General features: G+C 46.6%; 1 protein-coding gene across 2 annotated transcripts in view; it reads right to left on the bottom strand.

Moving 5' to 3' along the window:
- Window positions 1–19,112, bottom strand: part of LOC138663583 (zinc finger protein 585A-like) — an 84,077-nt gene extending 64,965 nt beyond the window's left edge. The window contains exon 1 of one of the 2 annotated variants that reach the window (XM_069749836.1): window positions 19,059–19,112. In XM_069749836.1, coding sequence (XP_069605937.1) covers window positions 19,059–19,085 — 27 coding nt within the window. In that variant the 5' untranslated portion in view covers window positions 19,086–19,112. The remainder of the gene's footprint in view (window positions 1–19,058) is intronic. The other variant, XM_069749837.1, reaches the window with a different exon arrangement.
- Between the last annotated feature and the right edge of the window lie 3,214 nt (window positions 19,113–22,326).

Raw genomic sequence — 22,326 nt, 5'->3', positions numbered from 1 at the left:
AGGCCCCTGCTGGGAGATCGTTGGTCGCTGAATAAAGTCCAGAACTTTGTTTCGTCGCTGGACTCCCTGGAGACATCGCTGGATCGGCGTGTGTGACACCGATCCAGCGATGTCTTCACTGGTAACCAGGGTAAACATCGGGTAACTAAGCGCAGGGCCGCGCTTAGTAACCCGATGTTTACCCTGGTTACCATGCTAAAAGTAAAAAAAAACAAACAGTACATACTTACCTACAGCCGTCTGTCCTCCAGCGCTGTGCTCTGCACTCCTCCTGTACTGGCTGTGAGCCGGAAAGCAGAGCGGTGACGTCACCGCTCTGCTTTCCGGCTCCCAGACAGTACAGGAGGAGAGCAGAGAAGCAGAGCGCAGCGCTGGAGGACAGACGGCTGTAGGTAAGTATGTACTGTTTGTTTTTTTTACTTTTAGGATGGTAACCAGGGTAAACATCGGGTTACTAAGCGCGGCCCTGCGCTTAGTTACCCGATGTTTACCCTGGTTACCGGCATCGTTGGTCGCTGGAGAGCGGTCTGTGTGACAGCTCTCCAGCGACCAAACAGCGACGCTGCAGCGATTCGGATCGTTGTCGGTATCGCTGCAGCGTCGCTAAATGTGAAGGGGCCTTTATTCTCCTGTCGACGGATAGCCCTTAGCCAAAATTGTCATAACTGAGCCCTTTTCCCCAGGGAATGTAGTCCCAGTACATAAAGACCTTCGTCTGCCCAAGAGGGTTCACTAATGGTTACGAGAAGAGGGTTACAAGGAAAGTTGTAAGGGTCCTCTACCTTGCAATCCCACCTGGCTCCCCATAGTGTAATATAGAGTCTGTTAAGGAGAGGCTTCCCTGATGCACTAAGGCGAGTCTTACAGTAGCTTCTTCTGGCTGATATCCCCATGGATTTTCTGTATTCCAAGCTGCATCAGACCATGATGCACAGTTCTCATTCCCTGGCCTGGTTACACAAATATACACCACAGCCCCTTCAACCGCCGTTATGAATTTATAACTGGAATTACTGCTCTTTTTCCCAAATTTAAGATTCCATTGAAATTTCACTATTTCACAAAAGTCAAATCTAAAAGTAGCTGATTTCTCAGAGGCATCAAACCAAATTGTTAGTATTCCCGAGGCATCCCTAGTCATCATTGGCATAGTTGGTGTCCATTCTTCTTGCTGTGAGGCTGTCAACATCATCAGGAGCAGGATTATCATTGTTCCACTCCCAGACAATACACTGGCTTGCATGCTTCCAAGCAGGGTCTCCCTTCAACCGGTACAGGTTGCTCTCTGTGCTTCAAATAGAACCCTGAGACTATCACAGAGCAGGTGCATTTATACGGAGAATTGATTACACACAGGTGGATTATATTTATCATCATTAGGCATTTAGGACAACATTGGATCATTCAGAGATCCACAATGAACTTCTGGAGTGAGTTTGCTGCACTGAAAGTAAAGGGGCCGAATAATATTGCCCCACTTTTCAGTTTTTGAATTTCCACAAAAATTTAAAATAACCAATAAATTTCATTCAACTTCACAATTGTGTTCCACTTGTTGATTGTTCACCAAAAATGTACATTTGGTATCTTAATGTTTGAAGCATGACATGTGGGAAAAGGTTGAAAAGTTCAAGGGAGCCGAATAATTTCGCAAGGCACTGTACATGTGTCTTATTGCTTACTGGGGGTGGTGGCTGCGGTGAAGCGTTGTCCCAGGGTCGCTGATGGAGGAGGCAAGAGTGGAGCGTTGCTGCAGGCCGCAGGCTGGGACTAGGGAGTGTACGGATGTGCGGCGCGACGCTGCAGGTGTTCGAGGCTGCGGGTGCCCGCTGCTGCAGGGGCTCTGCTGACATTTTGTGAAAGGCCAGAGCCCCCACAGTTCCATGGTTTCCTATGCGGTGGACTCTGGGAAAATGGCTGCTGGGGCTGGTGCATGCGCAGATGGAGATCTCGTCATCAAGATCTCGAGAGACGGGATCTCAGCGCTGAGATCTCATCTCCTGAGATCTTGATGCCAAGATCTCCATCTGTGCTGTCAGGGATTTGAGGAGGGAGTGTGTTGTCACCCGTTGTCACAAATGTATTATTTATATGTTAAGTTATAGGTTATATCGATATCCTGAGTCATACCGACCAATTTCTTTGCTTACAACAGATGCCAAGCTTCTGGCTGGGGTGTTGGCAACCAGACTGTCAGGTGTTATCTCTAAATTAATATATCCGGATCAGTCCGGCTTTATGCCCGACAGGTCTACAGCAATTAACTTAAGAAGGCTTTTTATGAATGTACAGCTGGGTGCTGATAACTGTGGCCAGAGAGTTATTGCATCCATAGACGCCCATAAGGCTTTCGACAGTGTAGAATGGGGGTATTTGTGGCAGGTGTTACACTGTTTGGGTTTTGGTCCACAATTTGTGTCCTGGGTCAAACTGCTGTATGCGCAGCCAGTGGATAGAGTTAGGGTACCGTCACACTATACCAATTTGATCGCTACGACGGTACGATTCGTGATGTTCCAGCGATATCGTTACGATATCGCTGTGTCTGACACGCAGCAGCGATCAGGGATCCTGCTGAGAATCGTACGTCGTAGCAGATCGTTTAGAACTTTCTTTCATCGCTGGATCTCCCGCTGTCATCGCTAGATCGGTGTGTGTGACACCGATCTAGCGATCTACCGATGCGATCCAGCGATGCGTTCGCTTGTAACCAGGGTAAACATCGGGTAACTAAGCGCAGGACCGCGCTTAGTAACCCGATGTTTACCCTGGTTACAAGCGTAAAACTAAAAAAAAAACAAACAGCACATACTTACATTCTGGTGTCCGTCAGGTCCCTTGCCGTCTGCTTCCCGCACTGTGACTGCCGGCCGTAAAGTGAAAGCAGAGCACAGCGGCTGTGCTTTCACTTTCACTTTACGGCCGGCAGTCTGTGAGTGCGGGAAGCAGAGGGAAGCAGACGGCAAGGGACCTGACGGACACCAGAATGTAAGTATGTGCTGTTTGTTTTTTTTTTAGTTTTACGCTTGTAACCAGGGTAAACATCGGATTACTAAGCGCGGTCCTGCGCTTAGTTACCCGATGTTTACCCTGGTTACCCAGGGACCTTGGCATCGTTGGTCGCTGGAGAGCTGTCTGTGTGACAGCTCCCCAGCGACCACACTACGATTTACCTACGATCACGGCCAGGTCATATCGCTGGTCGTGATCGTAGGTAAATCGTATAGTGTGACGGTACCCTTAGGGTGAATGGAGAGTTTTTTTGTACGATTAAGTTACATAGAGGGACGAGACAGGGGTGTCCACTCTCCCCTCTCCTGTTTGCTTTGGCTGTTGAGCCGTTGGCCGCCAAGATTAGGCAGTCTGCTGAAGTATCTGGGTTTAAGTATGGGTCAATTGAAGAAAAGATAGCGTTATACGCGGATAACATACTGCTGTTCCTGAGCGATCCACATATTTCATTGGGAAATGCTATTCGGGTTATCGAAAGATTTGGAGCATTGTCGGGGTTAATGATAAATTGGAATAAATCAACTCTGTTTAAGGTACATGTCCTAGGGGATGTGATGGGAGATGTTGCGGAGGGAGGCAGACTTAAAGTGGCTGATCAATTGAAATATTTGGGGATATGGATCTCTATGCCGATTACAGATTACGTGCATAAGAATTTGACTCCCGTGTTGGGGGTTCTTAAGGCAAAAGTAGGGGCATGGTCTAAATTGCACTTGTCAGTGGTGGGCTGAGTCAATCTTATTAAAATGAATCTGATGCCTAAGATACTGTATGTTTTCCATAACTGACCTATTTGGATACCACGTGGGAAATTTAAGCTGATTAACTCCTTATTTAGGAGTTTGGTGTGGAGGAAGCAGCATCCCCGTATTAGGTTGGAGAAGCTTCAGAGACCTAAGGATGAAGGAGGTTTCGCTTTGCCTAACCCTGAAATATACTTCCTGGCAGCTCAGTGCCAGCACTTAAAGGGCTGGGAACATGAGGCGTCTTCCAGCGTGGTACAACAGCTGATAGAGAGGGTGACAAGATGTCCTGCGGTACAGTGCTTGGAAGATCTATCCTACGCTATTCCTGATATATAAATTATGGGGAAGAGTTAGACAAATTCATGGAGTCACCTGTCTTACCAGGTTCTCCCCCCTGGGTTTAAAAACAATTTACCGGAGTTTATGGCAATGGGATGTTTACCAGAATGGCAGGCCAGGGGGATACGATATGTCTATCAGGTTCTAGAGCGGCGAGAGCTGAAATCCTTTTCCCAGCTACAATTGGAATTTGGAATTAGGGCTTCTGGGGGATATTAATATGCACAGGTGAGACATGCGTTTAATGCTCAGAACAGGGGAGACTGTTTTAAAATTCAAGGCAATTTAGTGTTGGAGTATGTGTGTGGAGAGGGGACAACGAGAGGGGTTATTTCCACCTTGTACAGAGACCTACTACATACTCATTTACTGGGTTTCCCGATTGGCACTAGAACTAAATGGGAAAGAGAATTGGGCCATTTAGAGGATGACACATGGATGTCTGTGTTAGAATGGATACCAAAACTGTCACTAAATGAACCATACAGACTGACTCAGCTTTATATCCATAGAGTGTATAGATGTCCAGATGTCTTGTACAAGGCCGGATTGCGGTCTGACTCGGAGTTTCTTAGGTCCAGGAATGACAATGCTGGACTGCTTCACTTGCTCTGGACGTGTCCGAGGTTGGCTGCTTTCTGGTTGGTGATTATCAGCCGAATAGAGGGGGCTTATAGATGCGTGGTCCCAAGGGAACCGGTGGTGTGTTTGTTGGGATATGTAGAGGAGATAAGAGTAGATAACAATTTGAAGATAGCAATTGCTAGATTATTGAACATGGCTTGGAAGGTCATAGCAAGAAACTGGATAAAAGAGGATCCACCTTCGAGAGGAAAATACCTTCAATATGTGAAACATGTTATTACTCTAGAAAAGGGGTTTACCAGAAAAAAGGGAAAGTGGAGTTTTATGATAAACTGTGGACGCCTTGGCTGGAATTGGGGTAGGGGAGGGTTGAGAGAAGAACGTTCTGTGAAGTTTTTCCCTTGGAATGTTTGTTTATAAGGGGACAGTAGGAATCATAACATAATACTAAAGTATATGCTGGTATACGATATGCTAAGGGAAGAGCATGAGCTGTCTAAATGGGGAGAAAGAGGGGGTGGTAATGTTGGGATATATTGTGGGGGGGGGAAATCTTTTCAAAATCCCTGTATAGTTGTAAAATGTTTATTGTGATTTTATACTTAATAAAAATTTGAGTTTAAAAAAAAAAGTTATGGGTTATATAATCCTACACAAGTTTTGCTTCCACTTTCAGTTCTTGCCAGGAACTTGCAGCTCTCTAGCAGCCCCCTTACCCACAGGTCAGTCAAAGAACTGCACCTAAGATAAGTAGTTGCCGGAATGGCTGTCGTGTCGCATACTGACTATCAGGCACTCTGCAGTGAAGGCGGTATGTATATCACAGGCAGGAAATACACACATAAACCTCTGATCCATCACTGTCAAGGTTTCCCAATACCACTAGGACACTTTGTTGCCACCAGTTCCTCATTTGATACTAAAGCCTATATCGGGTCAGGAACCAACCCGCAGGTAGCGTAATTTGGCAAGGAGTATGTGTCGGTTCGATTAGAGAGCAAGGAAAATGAAGCTAGTAAATTTAAAAGTTTACTCCAGAAAATATAGGCAGTGTTTACAAAAATACTAAAGATATTACAAGAGGAGACAAAATACAGTATGTACACAAAGTTGCAAATAAAAGGGATTAAAATAAGAAACTTACTCTATGTCAGTAACAGATATGACGTGTTGATAAAGGGGAGGAGAGCCTTCCCATGGCAAAGGGTCTTTCAGCACAGCATTGTGTAGCTGGCTCTCCAGGCATCTGACACCTCCCTGATTGAGCGTCTGGGCTTTATACTTTTCTCTTGCTGACCTCACTTGGTGGGCTGAGTTGGAGAATGTATGCCCCTTTTTGAACATTTGAACAGTTATTAAAAATTTCTACTTTCCATAACTCTGGATGGGGGAAGCTCACTGAGTGACGACAGGGGTATTATATTTTCTCTTACGAAATTATTTTTCGTCTGACACCGAACATGACATGACTGCATATCACTGAGGGCAGAAACCATTTTCCTGGCTTCTGATGGGCGCCCAGGCTGCAAAACGTTCCTGTGTGTAGCCTAAATTCTACCGATTCGGGAAATACTGTATATTTTTCCTGTCTCTATGATTAGTGTGTGTTAATAAATTCAAGTTTGAATAGACAAAGGAAATTTTAAATTTTGGAGGGAGAATCCGCTATGAACTGATCTGGGTAATGACCAGTTGCTGGAGGAAGGAAGGGGGAAGAGTGGATAGAATTACACAGTGTAGAGGAAGGGGGGGGGGGGGGAGTTTTGCAGTGGGGCCTCTGCAGGTTCACATACAGAAGTACAATGCACAAACCAACTGGGTGTAAAGGTACCGTCACATTTAGCGACGCTGCAGCGATCCAGACAACGATCCCGATCGCTGCAGCGTCACTGTTTGGTCGCTGGAGAGCTGTCACACAGACAGCTCTCCAGCGACCAACGATGCCGGTCCCCTGGTAACCAGGGTAAACATCGGGTTATTAAGCGCAGGGCCGCGCTTAGTAACTCAATGTTTACCCTGGTTACCAGCGTAAACGTAAAAAAAAAAAACAGTACATACTTACCTTCCGCTGTCTGTCCTCCAGCACTGTGATTCTCTGCACTGACTGTGAGCGCCAGCTGGAAAGCACAGTGGTGACGTCACCGCTGTGCTCTGCTTTCCGGCTGGCCGGCGCTCACAGTGCAGATAAGCACAGCGCCGGAGGACAGACAGCGGAAGGTAAGTATGTAGTGTTTTTTTTTTTTTTTACGTTTACGCTGGTAACCAGGGTAAACTTTGGGTTACTAAGCGCAGCCCTGCGCTTAGTAACCCGATGTTTACCCTGCTTACCAGTGAAGACATCGCTGAATCGGCGTCACACACGCCGATTCAGCAATGTCTGCAGGGAGTCCAGCGACGAAATAAAGTTCTGGACTTTCTGCACTGACCAACGATGGCACAACAGGATCTTGATCGCTGCTGCGTGTCAAACTCAACGATATCGCTAGTGTGAAGGTACCTTAAGGCTACAGGCAGTGCCGGAGGTGGACTTAGAACATTATGAAATGACTCATATTTCCTGACATGCGCCGCCCCGGCAGCCATTTTCCCGGAGTCCACTGCATAGGAAACCATGGAACTGCGGGGGGTCTGGCCTTTCACAAAATGTCGGCAGAGCCCCTGCAGCACCAGATACCACCTGCACCACTGGACACCACGAGCAGAAACGTGCCACACATCCGAACACCCCCTGCGGCCTGCAGCAACACTCCACTCTTTCCTCCTCCAGCTGTGACACTAGGACCCTGCTCCATCACGGCTGGTAAAGTATATAAGCATTATAAGATGCACCCCCATTTTCCCCCCGAATTTTGGAGAAAAAAGTGCATCTTATATTCCGAAAAATACGGCAATACAGGTGAATAAAATAAGACTGAGCACAAGACCTTCAGAGCCATCTACACATCAGGGCAGAGAGCTCCACTCCGACTCAGACGCCAGCAAGGTGGAGGTGGGGTACTGGTATCATCAAAGATGAACTTATGGGACCTTTTCAGGTTGAGGATGGAGTGAAGCTCAACTCCCAGACCTACTGCCAGTTTCTGGAAGACAACTTCTTCAAGCAGTGGTACAGGAAGAAGTTGGTATCGTTCAAGAAAAACATGATTTTCATGCAGGATAATGCTCCATCACATGCCTCCAACTACTCCACAGCGTGGCTGGCCAGTAAAGGTTTCAAAAAAGAAAAAATAATGATATGGCCCCCTTGTTCACCTGATCTGAACCCCATAGAGAACCTGTGGACCCTCATAAAATGTGAGATCTACAGAGAGGGAAAACAGTACACCTCTCGGAACAGTGTCTGGGAGGCTGTGGTGGCTGCTGCACGCAATGTTGATCGTAAAAAGATTAAGCAACTGACAGAATCTATGGATGGAAGGCTGTTGAGTGTCATCATAAAGGCTAGGTTCACACTAGCGTTGCGCCGCCCTGCGTCGGCGACGCAACGCGCGACGCACGTAAAAACGCGCGCAAAAACGCGCGCGTTTTGCGACGCGTGCGTCGTTTTTGACGAAAATCGGACGCACAGAAAATGCTACAATGTAGCGTTTTCTTGCATCCGACGCTAGCGTCGGAAACGACGCACGTGGCAAAAACGCCACCAAAACAACGCACGCGTCCCCTATGTTAAACATAGGGGCGCGTCGCCGCTGCGTCGCCGCTGCGTCGCCGGCGCAACAGCGACGCACATTGGCGGAACGCCAATGTGAACGTAGCCAAAGAAAGGTGGCTATATTGGTCACTAATTTTGGGGGGTTTTGTTTTTGCATGTCAGAAATGTTTATTTCTAAATTTTGTGCAGTTATAATTGGTTTACCTGGTGAAAATAAACAAGTGAGATGGGAATATATTTGTTTTATTAAGTTGCCTAATAATTCTGCACAGTAAGGGTATGTGCACATGATGCGGATTTTGCTGCGGATCCGCAGCTGCGGGACTGCAGCAGTTTCCCATGAGTTTCAAGTACAATGTAAACCTATGGGAAACCAAAAACGCTGTGCACATGCTGCGGAAAAAAACGCGCGGAAACGCAGAGGTTTACATTCCGCAGTCACTTCTTTCTGCGGATTCCGCAGCGGTTTTACAACTGCTGCAAAAGAAATCCGCAGTTGTAAAACCGCAGTGAAAACCGCAGAAAAACCGTGGTAAATCTGCAGGTGTTTTCCACTGCGGATTCATCAAATCCGCTGCAGAAAAATCCGCAGTGGACCTCTTCTACATGTGCACATACCCGAATAGTTACGTGCACAAACAGATATCCTCCTAAGATAGCCAAATCTAAATAAAACCCCACTCCAACTTCCAAAAATATTAAGCTTTGATATTTATGAGTCTTTTGTGTTGATTGAGAACATAGTTGTTGATCAATAATAAAAATAATCCTCTAAAATACAACTTGCCTAATAATTCTGCACACAGTGTATTTGCACGACCAGCTTTTACAGCTCTTAATGGAGAAATGGCCCGCAAACTTGGTGTTTCTCTTGCATAAGAAAATTAGTGATTGTAGAAGCCCGTTTTTAACTAAAAGAGCCACCTTGTGCAGCACTAATGCTGCATGCTGTCAAGGTGGCTCTTTTAGTTCTGGTCCCTGCCAATGCTGCAATAAGGCCGGTTTCACATTAGCGTTGCGGACGGCTGCGGACTTCCTCCGTGAAGCCCCACCCTCGGCCGCACCTCTGCCGCTAGCTCCGCCTACTTCTGCATGCGGCCTGCGTACCTATCTTTAATATTAGGTACGCAGGTCGTGCCGCTGTATGCGGATGCTTCCGCATGCGTCGTTTTGACGATGCGGCGACCAGCGTAGAACGCAGCTTGTAGCAATTTTTTTTTTCTCCGCATCGTCAAAACGACGCATGCGGAAGCATCCGCATACAGCGGCACGACCTGCGTACCTAATGTTAAAGATAGGTACACAGGCCGCATGCAGAAGTAGGCGGAGCTAGCGGCCGAGGGCGGGGCTTCACAGAGGAAGTCCGCAGCCCTCCGCAGCTCCTCAAAACGCTAGTGTGAAACTAGCCTAATTGCTTTTATAATGTGCCCCCTCATACCGGCGCCTGCGTTGTAAGTTTGAAGGGCAGCGCAACTGCACATGCCTGAAAAAAAACTTACAGCGCAGGCGCCGGGGACGCTAATGAAGGAAGAGGCGGTGCCCAGCGCGCAGAGGCTGTGGTGCGTCTGTGTTAGAGGGGAAAGACCTGTCTAATTTTACTCACCTACTCCTTGCATGGTCCCTGCAGGTCCCTGGTTCCCCGGTGCCGCAGCTTCTTCCTGTACTGAGCGGTCACATGGTACCGCTCATTACAGTAATGAATATGCTGCTCCGCCTCCCATAGGTGTGGAGCCGCGTATTCATTACTATAATGAGCGGTAACGGTGACTGCTCAATACAGGAAGAAGCTGCGGCGCCGGGGAAGCAGGGACTGCACAGTGCCAGGAGCAGGTGAGTATAATGGGGAGGCGGAGCGCTGCACGATATTCACCTGCTTCCCGTTCCGTCTTCAGCATCTTCTGCAGTGACGCTCAGGTCAGAGGGCACGATGACGTATTTAGTGCACGCCCTCTGCCTGAACGTCAGTGCAGAAGACGCTGAAGATGGAGCGGTGCCGGAATGAAGTCAGTTGAATATTGAAAGTGCTGGGGGCCTGAGCGACAGAGAGGTGAGTATGTGATTTTTTTTTTTTATCGCAGCAACAGCAAATGGGGCAAGTGTCTGTATGGAACATCTTATGGGGCCATAACGTTTGTGCAGCATTTTATGGGGCAAGGGTCTATATGGGGCCATAATCAACGTTTGTGCAGCACTATATGGGGCAAGTGTCTGTATGGAGCATCTTATGGGGCCATAATTAATGTTTGTGCAGCATTGTATGGGGCAAATGTCTGTATGGAGTATCTTATGGGGCCATAACGTTTGTGCAGCACAATATGGGGCAAATATCTTTAAGGAGCATCTTATGGGGCCATAATCAACATTTGTGCAGCATTATATTGGGCACATGTGTCTATGGAGCATCTTATGGGGCCATTATTAATCTTTATGCAGGATTATATGGAACATATTTTAATAAGGAGCATCTTATGGGGCCATCATAAACTTTATGGAGCATTATATGGGGCTCCTTATTCAATATGGATATTCCAAAACACTTAAAGGGAACCTGTCACCCCGTTTTTTGAGATTGAGCTATAAATACTGTTAAATAGGGCCTGCGCTGTGTGTTACTATAGTGTATGTAGTGTACCCCGATTCCCCACCTATGCTGAGAAATAACTTACCAAAGTCGCCGTTTTCGCCTGTCAATCAGGCTGGTCAGGTCGGGAGGGCGTGGTGACATCGCTGGTTCTTCCTCAGCTTTACGTTGGTGGCGTAGTGGTGAACAAGCAGCGCGCGATCTGCGCTGTCATCCCTTTCGTCGGTGGGGGCGGCCATCTTCCTGGGGCCGCGCGTGCGCAGATCGAGTGCTCTGCTGCACGGGGCTTCAGGAAAATGGCCGCGGGATGCCGCGCGTGCGCATTAGAGATCGCGGCGGCCATTTTCCCAAAGCCGAGTTTGCATCTCGGCTTTGGGAAAATGGCCGCCGCGATCTCTAATGCGCACGCGCGGCATCCCGCGGCCATTTTCCTGAAGCCCCGTGCAGCAGAGCACTCGATCTGCGCACGCGCGACCCCAGGAAGATGGCCTCCCCCACCGACGAAAGGGATGACAGCGCAGATCACGCGCTGCTTGTTCACCACTACGCCACTACGCCACCAACGTAAAGCTGAGGAAGAACCAGCGCTGTGAACACGCCCTCCCGACCTGACCAGCCTGATTGACAGGCGAAAACGGCGACTTTGGTAAGTTATTTCTCAGCATAGGTGGGGAATCGGGGTACACTACATACACTATAGTAACACACAGCGCAGGCCCTATTTAACAGTATTTATAGTTCAATCTGAAAAAACGGGGTGACAGGTTCCCTTTAACCTACTGATGTCTCAATTAATTTTACTTTTATTTGTATCTATTTTTTCTTTTGACATTTACCGATAGCTGCTGCATTTCCCACCCTAGGCTTATACTCGAGTCATTAAGTTTTCCCAGTTTTTTGTGGCAAAATTCGGGGGATCAGCTTATACTCGGGTCGGCTTATACTTAAGTATATACGGTACATGCTTTAAACTGAAATGCCAGATAACCTGATTGCCACTGCGCCAATTGTACCAGTGATGGCGCATGTCTGTAGTTATGCATTCCATGTTGCACTACATCTAAAGTCATAGTCTGTGATTTTTCATGCCCGGTTGATCCATGCCGGAGTGCATCTCGGTCTCCTATCTGAGACTGTGCATGTCCAGAAGCATGCGTTCCACGCAGGAGATGTTCTGTCCCCACATGAGGCGAATGGAGGTGTGGTTGACTATTAAGGGTTGTGAAAGATTCGTACCTTCAGTATTTCCTCGATGTGAGGCAGACAGGACCAATGCTGTTCAGCGTCCGGAAAGATGATGCACACCAGGGATTGTGCAATCCAGACTTGTTTATTTGGAAATCTGGACATACAGCGTATAACTGGAATTACAGTACTTTCTCCAGAAATGCAGGTGTAGACAAGGTACAGTAAGATGTAGCACCAAGTATGACTGCAAGAGCGAACAGCAAGAGCGAACAGCAAGAGGTTGAAAGACTGATGCCTTCCTAAACCCGGTTCAAGCATGTCCTCTCACAACAGCAAGTAAACTGAAAATGAAATGGCTGCCAGAGGAAGAAAAGACTTGACGCCTGAACCGGAAGTGAAAGACATGCTCAGAAGAATTAATGCATAACAAGCTGCAATGCGGAAAAAGGCCATTGGGTGGCAGCAGAGTAAAATATAACAACATACATGGAACAGCACAGGAGCACACAATGGATTTGGATTGCATCCCACCATTATAGAAAGTCCCATCTCTGAGATCAGAGTCATGGGAGACTAAGAACAAGTATTGCACATCCTCCCATTATGCAATAGGCATGTAGATCTACTTTATCACTACATAAAATATGGGATTATGGCGCACAGTATATTCCTAAATGGTCTAATGTGACCAATATTGTATAATTAGAGATACACACAAACACTACCCTTGTTAGTTAGTAAATAGTATATGTTGGATATAAGTGATAAGAAATAATTCTGATATAGAAGCTCAGATATGTCGATGAAGTACAACAATATGTGAACCCCATTCACAGGGAACTGAGTAGCAATGGGTAGAGGATAAAATCCAAAAACGTAATCCAGAATGGGGCTGTATTCACACAAAACAGGCATAGGAAATTTACTCATTGCGTCCCTTAGGGGATCATGAATCCATTGTAAAAATCCTCTCCCTTTCCTTTTTGAGGACACATCTATTGTGATCACCTCCTCTCACTTTGGGTTTAACCACCTCAATGATACAAAAGGAGAGGTCTCCGAAGTCACGACGGACACTGTTCATGTGTCTCGCTAATGGGGTGTCCCAGCCATGGTGAATATCACCCAAATGCTTCCCAACCCTGCTCCTAAACTTCTTGGTCCTTCCTAAATAATCTAAGGGGCAGGTTCATATGGCCATAAATACAGTTCCTGAGGTTTTACAGTTGGGATAATCCCTCTTTTAACCCCTTTACCCCCAAGGGGTGGTTTGCATGTTAAAGACCAGGCCAATTTTTACAATTCAACGGATCCCAGTGATTCTGACATTGTTTTCTCGTGACATATCTTACTTCATGATAGTGGTAAAATTTCTTTGATATTACCTGCGTTTGTGAAAAAAACGGAAATTTGGCAAAAATTTTGAAAATGTCGCAATTTTCCAACTTTGAATTTTTATGCAATTAAATCACAGAGATATGTCACACAAAATACTTAATAAGTAACATTTCCCACATGTCTACTTTACATCAGCACAATTTTGGAACCAAACTTGTTTTGGGTTAGGGAGTTATAAGGGTTAAAAGTTGACCAGCAATTTCTCATTTTTACAACACCATTTTTTTTTTAGGGACCACATCTCATTTGAAGCCATTTTGAGGGGTCTATATGATAGAAAATACCCAAGTGTGACACCATTCTAAAAACTACACCCCTCATGGTGCTCAAAACCACATTCAAGAAGTTTATTAACCCTTCAGGTGTTTCACAGGAATTTTTGGAATGTTTAAATAAAAATGAACATTTAACTTTTTTTCGCAAAAAATTTACTTCAGCTCCAATTTGTTTTATTTTACCAAGGGTAACAGGAGAAAATGGACCCCAAAAGTTGTTGTACAATTTGTCCTGAGTACGCTGATACCCCATATATAGGGGTAAAGCACTGTTTGAGCGCATGGGAGAGCTCGGAAGGGAAGGAGCGCCATTTGACTTTTCAATGCAAAATTGACAGGAATTGAGATGGGACGCCATGTTGCGTTTGGAGAGCCCCTGATGTGCCTAAACATTGAAAACCTCCACAAGTAACACCATTTTGGAAAGTAGACCCCCTAAGGAACTTATCTAGATGTGTGGTGAGCACTTTGACCCACCAAGGGCTTCACAGAAGTTTATAATGCAGAGCCGTAAAAATAAAACAAACAATTTTTCCCACAAAAATTATTTTTTAGCCCCCAGTTTTGTATTTTCCCGAGGGTAGCAGGAGAAATTGGACCCCAAAAGTATTTGTCCTGAGTACGCTGATACCCCATATGTTGGGGTAAACCCCTGTTTGGGCACACGGGAGAGCTGTTTTACTTTTTCAACGCAGAATTGGCTGGAATTGAGATCGGACGCCATGTCGCGTTTGGAGAGCCCCTGATGTGCCTAAACAGGGGAAACCCCCCAATTATAACTGAAACCCTAATCCAAACACACCCCTAACCCTAATCCCAACGGTAACCCTAACCACACCTCTAACCCAGACACACCCCTAACCCTAATCGCAACCCTATTCCCAACCGTAAATGTAATCCAAATCCTAACCCTATCTTTAGCCCCAACCCTAACCCTAACTTTAGCCCCAACCCTAACTGTAGCCTTAACCCTAGCCCCAACCCTAACCCTAGCCCTAACCCTAATGGGAAAATGGAAATAAATACATTTTTTTTAATTTTTCCATAACTAAGGGGGTGACGAAGGGGGGTTTGATTTACTTTTATAGCGGGTTTTTTAGCGGATTTTTATAATTGGCAGCCGTCACACACTGAAAGACGCTTTTTATTGCAAAAAATATTTTTTGCGTTACCACATTTTGAGAGCTATAATTTTTCCATATTTGAGTCCACAGAGTCATGTGAGGTCTTGTTTTTTGCGGGACGAGTTTACGTTTTTATTGGTAACATTTTCAGGCAAGTGACGTTTTTTGATCGCTTTTTATTCCGATTTTTGTGAGGCAGAATGACCAAAAACCAGCTATTCATGAATTTCTTTTGGGGGAGGCGTTTATACCGTTCCGTGTTTGGTAAAATTCATAAAGCAGTTTTATTCTTCGGGTCAGTACGATTACAGCGATACCTCATTTATATCATTTTTTTATGTTTTGGCGCTTTTATACGATAAAAACTATTTTATAGAAAAAATAATTATTTTTGCATCGCTTTATTCTGAGGACTATAACTTATTTTTTTGCTGATGATGCTGTATGGCGGCTCGTTTTTTGCGGGCCAAGATGACGTTTTCAGCGGTAGCATGGTTATTTATATCTGTCTTTTTGATCGCGTGTTATTCCACTTTTTGTTCGGCGGTATGATAATAAAGCGTTTTTTGCCTCTTTTTTTCTTACGGTGTTTACTGAAGGGCTTAACTAGTAGGACAGTTTTATAGGTGGGGTCGTTACGGACGCGGCGATACTAAATATGTGTACTTTTATTATTTTTGTTTTTTTATTTAGCTAAAGAAATGTATTTATGGGAATAATATTTTTTTTTCTTTATTTAGGAATTTTTATTTTTTTTTTTTTTTTTTTACACATGTGGAAATTATTTTACAACTTTTTTACTTTGTGCCAGGGGGGACATCGCAGATCGTTGATCTGACAGACTGCACAGCACTCTGTCAGATCAGCGATCTGACTTAGAGCACTGCAGACTTACCAAGCACCTGCTCTGAGCAGGCACTTGGTAAGCCACCTCCCTCCCTGCAGGACCCGGATGCCGGGGCCATCTTGGATCCGGGGCCTGCAGCGAGGTAGGAGGTAGGAGACCCTCGGAGCAACGCGATCACATCGCGTTGCTCCGGGGGTCTCAGGGAAGTCCGCAGGGAGCCCCCTCCCTGCACGATGCTTCCCTATACCGCCGGCACACCGCGATCATGTTTGATCGCGGTGTGCCGGGGGTTAATGTGCCGGGAGCGGTCCGTGACCGCTCCATGCACATAGTGCCGGATGTCAGCTGCAATAGGCAGCTGACACCCGGCCGCGATCGGCCGCGCTCCCCCCGTGAGCGCGGCCGATCGCGTATGACGTACTATCCCGTCGGTGGTCATACGGGCCCACCCCACCTCGACGGGATAGTACATCAGATGTCAGAAAGGGGTTAAAAGGTTTTACCAGTGGAGCAACTGAAGAAAGATTTACATGGTCCCATTACATGTTAATATTACTAATATTAAGATGTTATCCCATCTTTTTCTTAGTCAGGTTTGAAGGAGTGTCTTTCTCCTCCATTTTTCTGCAAACAATCATGCTGGGAACATTATGCTATGTTTGGGATAATGGTACTATGAGAACATTATACTGTGTGTGTGGGGGGGGATGGAGGTATTGTGGGAACATTATACTGTGTATGGGGTAATGGAGGTACTGTGGGAACATTATACTGTGTGTGGGGGGATGGCTGTACTGTGGGAACATTATACTGTGTGGGGGGATGGCAGTACTGTGAGAACATTATACTCTGTGGGGCAGATGACGGTACTGTGAGAACATTATACTGTGTGGGGGGGGGGGGATGACAGTACCGTGAGAACATTATACTGTGTGTGGGGGGATGGTCGTACTGTGGGGACAATATACTGTGTGGGGGGATGGCGGTACTGTGGGAACATTATACTGTGTGTGGGGGATGGTGGTACTGTGGGAACATTATACTGCGTGGGGGGATTGCGGTACTGTGGGAACATTATACTGTGTGGGGGGTTGGTGGTATTGTGGGAACATTATACTGTGTGGGGGGATGGTGGTACTGTGGGAACATTATACTGTGTGTGGGGGATGGCAGTACTGTGGGAACATTATACTGTATGGGGGGATGGCGGTACTGTGGGAATATTGTGTGGGGGATGGTGGTACTGTGGGAACATTAAATGGTGTTTGTGGGGGATGGTGATACTGTGGGAACATTATACTGTGTGGGGATGGCAGTACTGTGGGAACATTATACTGTGTGGGTGGATGGCAGCACTGTGGGAACATTATACTGTGGGGGGATAGTGGTACTGCGAGAATAGTATACTGTGTGTGGGGGGATGGTGGTACTGTAGGAACATTATACTGTGTGTGGGGGATGGCGATACGGTGGGAACATTATACTGTGTGGGGGGATGGCAGTACTGTGGGAACATTATACTGTGTGGGGGGATAGTGGTACTGTGGGAACATTATACTGTGTGAGGATGGCAGTACTGTGGGAACATTATACTGTGTGTATGGGGGATGGCAGTACTGTGGGAACATTATATTGTATGGGGGATGGCAGACTGTGGGAACATTATACTGTGTGTGGGGATGGCGGTACTGTTGGAACATGATACTGTGTGAGGGGAGATGGTGGTACTGTGAGAACATTATACTGTGTGAGGATAGCAGTACTGTGGGAACATTATACTGTGTGTATGGGGGATGGCAGTACTGTGGGAACATTATATTGTGTGGGGGATGGCAGACTGTGGGAACATTATACTGTGTGTGGGGATGGCGGTACTGTGAGAACATTATACTGTGTGGGGGGGATGACGGTACTGTGAGAACATTATACTGTGTTTGGCGTCAGCACCCAGCGCACCCGGGCAAGTGCTGGGGCCCTGGCGAGACGGGGCTGCCCATTCACGGTAGGTGCAGGGTCGGCATTAGTGGCAGGCAGCTGCCTTGGGCTCCCGCTCCGCCAGGGGCCTCAGCTAGCGGCACATCACACAGCCGCTATGGGGCCCCTGTAAGGCAGGGGGGCCTGGTTGCCGCCAGCGCTGACTACCCCGCCGCATTGAACTATACTGGCGTCTGCCGGTAAAGTTCAAAGCAATGATGGAGGAGAGCGTCACCTGATGCTCCCTCTTCCATCATTTCGCGCTCTGCCTCTGACACTGCGGGTGCGCGATGACGTTATTGCGCACTCACTGTATGCCAGGCAGTGCAGCCGCGGAGACAGGAACAGGGAGCAGCCCGGACACGAGGAGAGGTGAGGAGTGTTTTGGTTGTTTTTTTACTATAAAAGTGAGCACTTGAGTGTGGGGCCATTCTCGGGAAGAGATGCAGGCTGTGCTACATAATACATGGCTGTGCTATATGCTATGTGGGCTGTGCTATATACTATGCAGGCTGTGCTATTTACTATGTGGGCTGAGCCTGTGCTATATATTGTCTGGCTGTGCTATATACTACGTGGCTGTGCTATATACTACATGGTCTGTGTTATATACTATGTGGGCTGTGCTATATACTACGTGGCTGTGCTATATGCTACACATTTTGCACTTTTACAAATGTTCTATGTTAATACTTTCTAATGTTTACTTTAAAACGTTTTCCATGAAAAAATTGTCATATTGCAGCAAGTTCAGCTAACAATAAAATGCCTTCTGGTAACTGAGGAGGAGGGAGTAGGTCACAAAAATTGGCGTATAAGGGATTGACTTATATAAAGCCCCTCTGCTGTATGGTATTGTAGAATTTACAATAGCTATCACTCCTGGCATTGTTCTATACCTATATTTCTCTGCTGTATCTCTGCATCATGAATTGTGGTATGTGTTAAAGGGGTGGCCCACTGAGAATCTTTCGCCCGGGGCCCTCAAAAACCAGGAGCCGGCCCTGGATGGCGGTACTGTGGGAACATTATACTTTGGGGGGGGGGGGATGGCGATACTGTGGTAACTTTATACTGTGTTGGGGTCATCATACATCATGCATAAGGGTATAATGGGGTCATTACACTGTGCAGGGGTCAAAAAGGGGCCTTGTACTATGAGAACAATCCGTTTCCTCACTTCCTGTCTTCCATAGTTGGGTTGTATGTATCTATTACAGGAAACGGAACAAAAACGCAATGATTCTTACAAAGTGTCAATAAAACACCAAAAGAGTCTCAGTCCTGAAGGGGTTAATGTTCCCCTCACTCAGTTATGGGGAATCTCCAGCACTTACCTCCACCTGCAGAGCCGCACTCCACATATATGGCTTTTCTGTGGGCACAGGACCTGTGATGAGGTCACAGGAGGGGAGGAGTCAGGAGTCACATGATCAGGGGCCTCAGTGTATGCAGGACTCTGCTGTGCTGGTTGTCATGGTGCTGGATGAGTTGAAGTTTATGTGTGGGGTCAGGAGGGGTTTACAGTGTGGAGGTAGCAGAGCCGTGTGTGTATGAGGTGTACGGAGCGGAGCCGTGTGTACGAGGTTTACGGAGCGGAGCCGTGTGTACGAGGTGTGCGGAGCGGAGCCGTGTGTACGAGGTGTATGGAGCGGAGCCACGTGTGTATGATGTACAAAGCAGAGCCGTGTGTGTCCGAGTTGTACGGAGCGGAGCCGTGTGTGCACGAGGTGTACAGAGCGGAACCATGTGTGTATGACGTGTAGGGAGCGGAGCTGTGTGTGTATGACATGTACAAAGCAGAGCCGTGTCTGTCCTAGATGCACGGAGCACAGCCGTATATGTACGAGGTGTACGGAGCAGAGCCGCTTGTGTACGATATGTAAGGAGCAGAGCTGCGTGTGTACGAGGTGTGCGGAGAGGAGCCGTAAAGTGTGAGCGAGGTGTATGGAGCAGAGCCGTGTGTGTACAAGATGCAAGGAGCAGAGCAAAGGTCAGTTTGCTGGACATCTTAGGGTATGTGTCCACGTTCAGGATTGCATCAGGATTTGGTCAGGATTTTTCATCAGTATTTGTAAGCCAAAACCAGGAGTGGAACAATTAGCGGAAAAGTATAATAGAAACATATGCACACACTTCTGTATTTATCATCCACTCCTGGTTTTGGCTTACAAAAACTGATGGAAAATCCTGAACAAATCCTGATGCAATCCTGAACGTGGACACATACCCTCAGAAGTACAGGCGAAAGAGACAACTCCAATCCAGCAGAGGCAGGAGAACACTGCACTGTCAAAGTTCTGGGAGCATTTTCTCAGACCCTCCGTACGCACAGGCCCTGAAATGCGGGGTACTCTCATAAGGAGTGCAAAGTTTGGGAAGATGCTGTGGAAGTACCTTGCTGACCTTACTAACCTCCTCTGTACCTTATAATTATTGGGCATCCAAGCTGGACACGTGGCATGAACTGGCTCTCTACGCCTTGGAGATCCTGGCCTGCCCTGCCGCTAGCGTTTTGTCAGAGCGGGTTTTTAGTGCCACTGATGGAATTATAACTGATAAGCGCATCCGCCTGTCAACTGAAAATGCTGGCAGGCTGACTCTTATAAAAATGAACAAGGGCTGGATTGGGACAGACTTCTCTACACCACCGAATGATAGCAGTGTAACATAAACTCAAATCCAGTATCCTTTTTGGGGAGGTCTGTTCCCATGCACCTCTTCACACCCACACATGGGTATGTACTTCCTGATTTTGGCTATTTCCTGTTGTCCTCCTCCTTTTCCTCATCCTCCACCACCATATTACCAGGATGACCATGGTCCATGATGCAACACCCCCATAATGTTTTTAAAGGGTGTTTGTGATGCCCGTAAAAAATTTTTTGTTAAACATGTATATCCCCCAGGGGTAAATATTTGTCAGCCGATACACTTAGTGCATGAGCATTACAAGTATAGGAGACCCGCTCCTTTCTAATGGGAAACATTTTTTAAGAGGCCCTCTTCCATGTCGCTTCCAAGGGGCATTGGAGTGCCTCCAAATTTTTGGCAGCCCTTGCATTCACTGCATAGGAAAACACTATGGGAGACCCACTTCCTAATAATGGGAACATTGTGTTCAGGAGGCCCACCTCTACATCTCTTCAAAGGGGTATTGGGGTGCAGTAAATATAGATTTGCGCTAGAGGAGTAAGGTAAAGGGGACACATGTTGATATTAGAAAGAAAAAAACAGTTTATAAATATTCCACCTGTAGCCTCACTACTGTTGATGTGGACACAGGGAAAAATGTATATATAAAAGCACTATACTAGGTAGTATATGAGGTAAAGTCAATCTTATGCAGCGGTGATCCTAAAATATAACTATATTATAATCAAAGTGTTAGAAAGTTCGTATACCTTGGAACTCGTGGAGCCTTGCGTTGTGCTTGAACTTCTGCAGGAGTAAACTGAATGTGCAGTTGAAGTTCCGACGATGTAGAGTAATTGCTGTCTCACCTCCGAGGGTCAGCGGTGTGTAGATAAAGTAAGTAGCGCGCTGTCCCAGCCGGTAACAGACGCTCAAACTCCGACCTGTAAGGTGGGCACGTCTTCCGTATGGTGTGTAATCGAAAGAGCAGCAAGGACCTGTTTGACGTTGAGGTCACGTGACTGATATTCTGTACAGAGCAAATAGACCAGAAACTAATAGAATTATTTATTTTGCCTTATATACAAGTCATTAACCTGGAAAGGATGCTCCTTAACATATTTCCCAGGAAAATCCATTTTGGTTTCGTTTTTGCATGTTTTATTGTGAGTCTGTAAAAGAGACGTAAGACTCTGACAACATTGTTCACAGTAGTGACCTGGGAGTCAGAAATGCTTCCAGGGGTTCTTCCCCATGCTGTTTCCATGTCATTTGAGCACTGTTCTAAAAAAAGTACAATTTCTGATAAGCCAGAATTAGTCTCAAATAGAAAAAACCAAAAACAACTAACCTAAACAATAATCTTTATTTCAAAACCATTAGATTAAAACAAGCACGACATCCCAACTCCTTATGATAGGAGTGGGTCTATAAAAAGCCCGGTTTTGGTGGGAGAAGGGCAAAAGTACAGGGAGCAAAAAAATGGACAAAAAATCCTACATATCCCTAATATCTGCTCCCTGCCTATCTGCGGAGGTTGGCACCCTCTTGGACGCAATATGGCGCCCCCGCTCCTCGTCGGCTGGCCCTAAATACCCTACAAGTCCCTTAATGTGATGATATCTAAATAAGGTAAACCGACAACCCACACACACCAAATACCAGTAATAAATCACCAACGTAAAAGCCCAGCCGGGCTGGTCTGACCGTACAGAGCCCTATACTCTATAATACTCCGCTGATAGCTATGGCTAGTATGCCCTAGCGAATCCCTAACCAAGAAACCCTGCCTGTCAGCGGAGGTTGGCACCCTCTTGAACGCAAATGGCGCCCCCGCTCCTCGGCGGCTGACCCTGCTGACCCTCACTGTGTCCCTACAGACGTAGGTGGATACTACACACGAGGGGTGCCTGAGGGACTAAAACGGTGACCCGTGACTCTGAACCCTTCTAGCTTCGGACAGACCATACA

This window comes from Ranitomeya imitator, chromosome 2, assembly GCF_032444005.1.
Source record: "Ranitomeya imitator isolate aRanImi1 chromosome 2, aRanImi1.pri, whole genome shotgun sequence".
NCBI lineage: Eukaryota > Metazoa > Chordata > Amphibia > Anura > Dendrobatidae > Ranitomeya > Ranitomeya imitator.
Note: the sequence above shows the minus strand (reverse complement) of the source record. Positions and strands in the feature narration are given on the sequence as shown.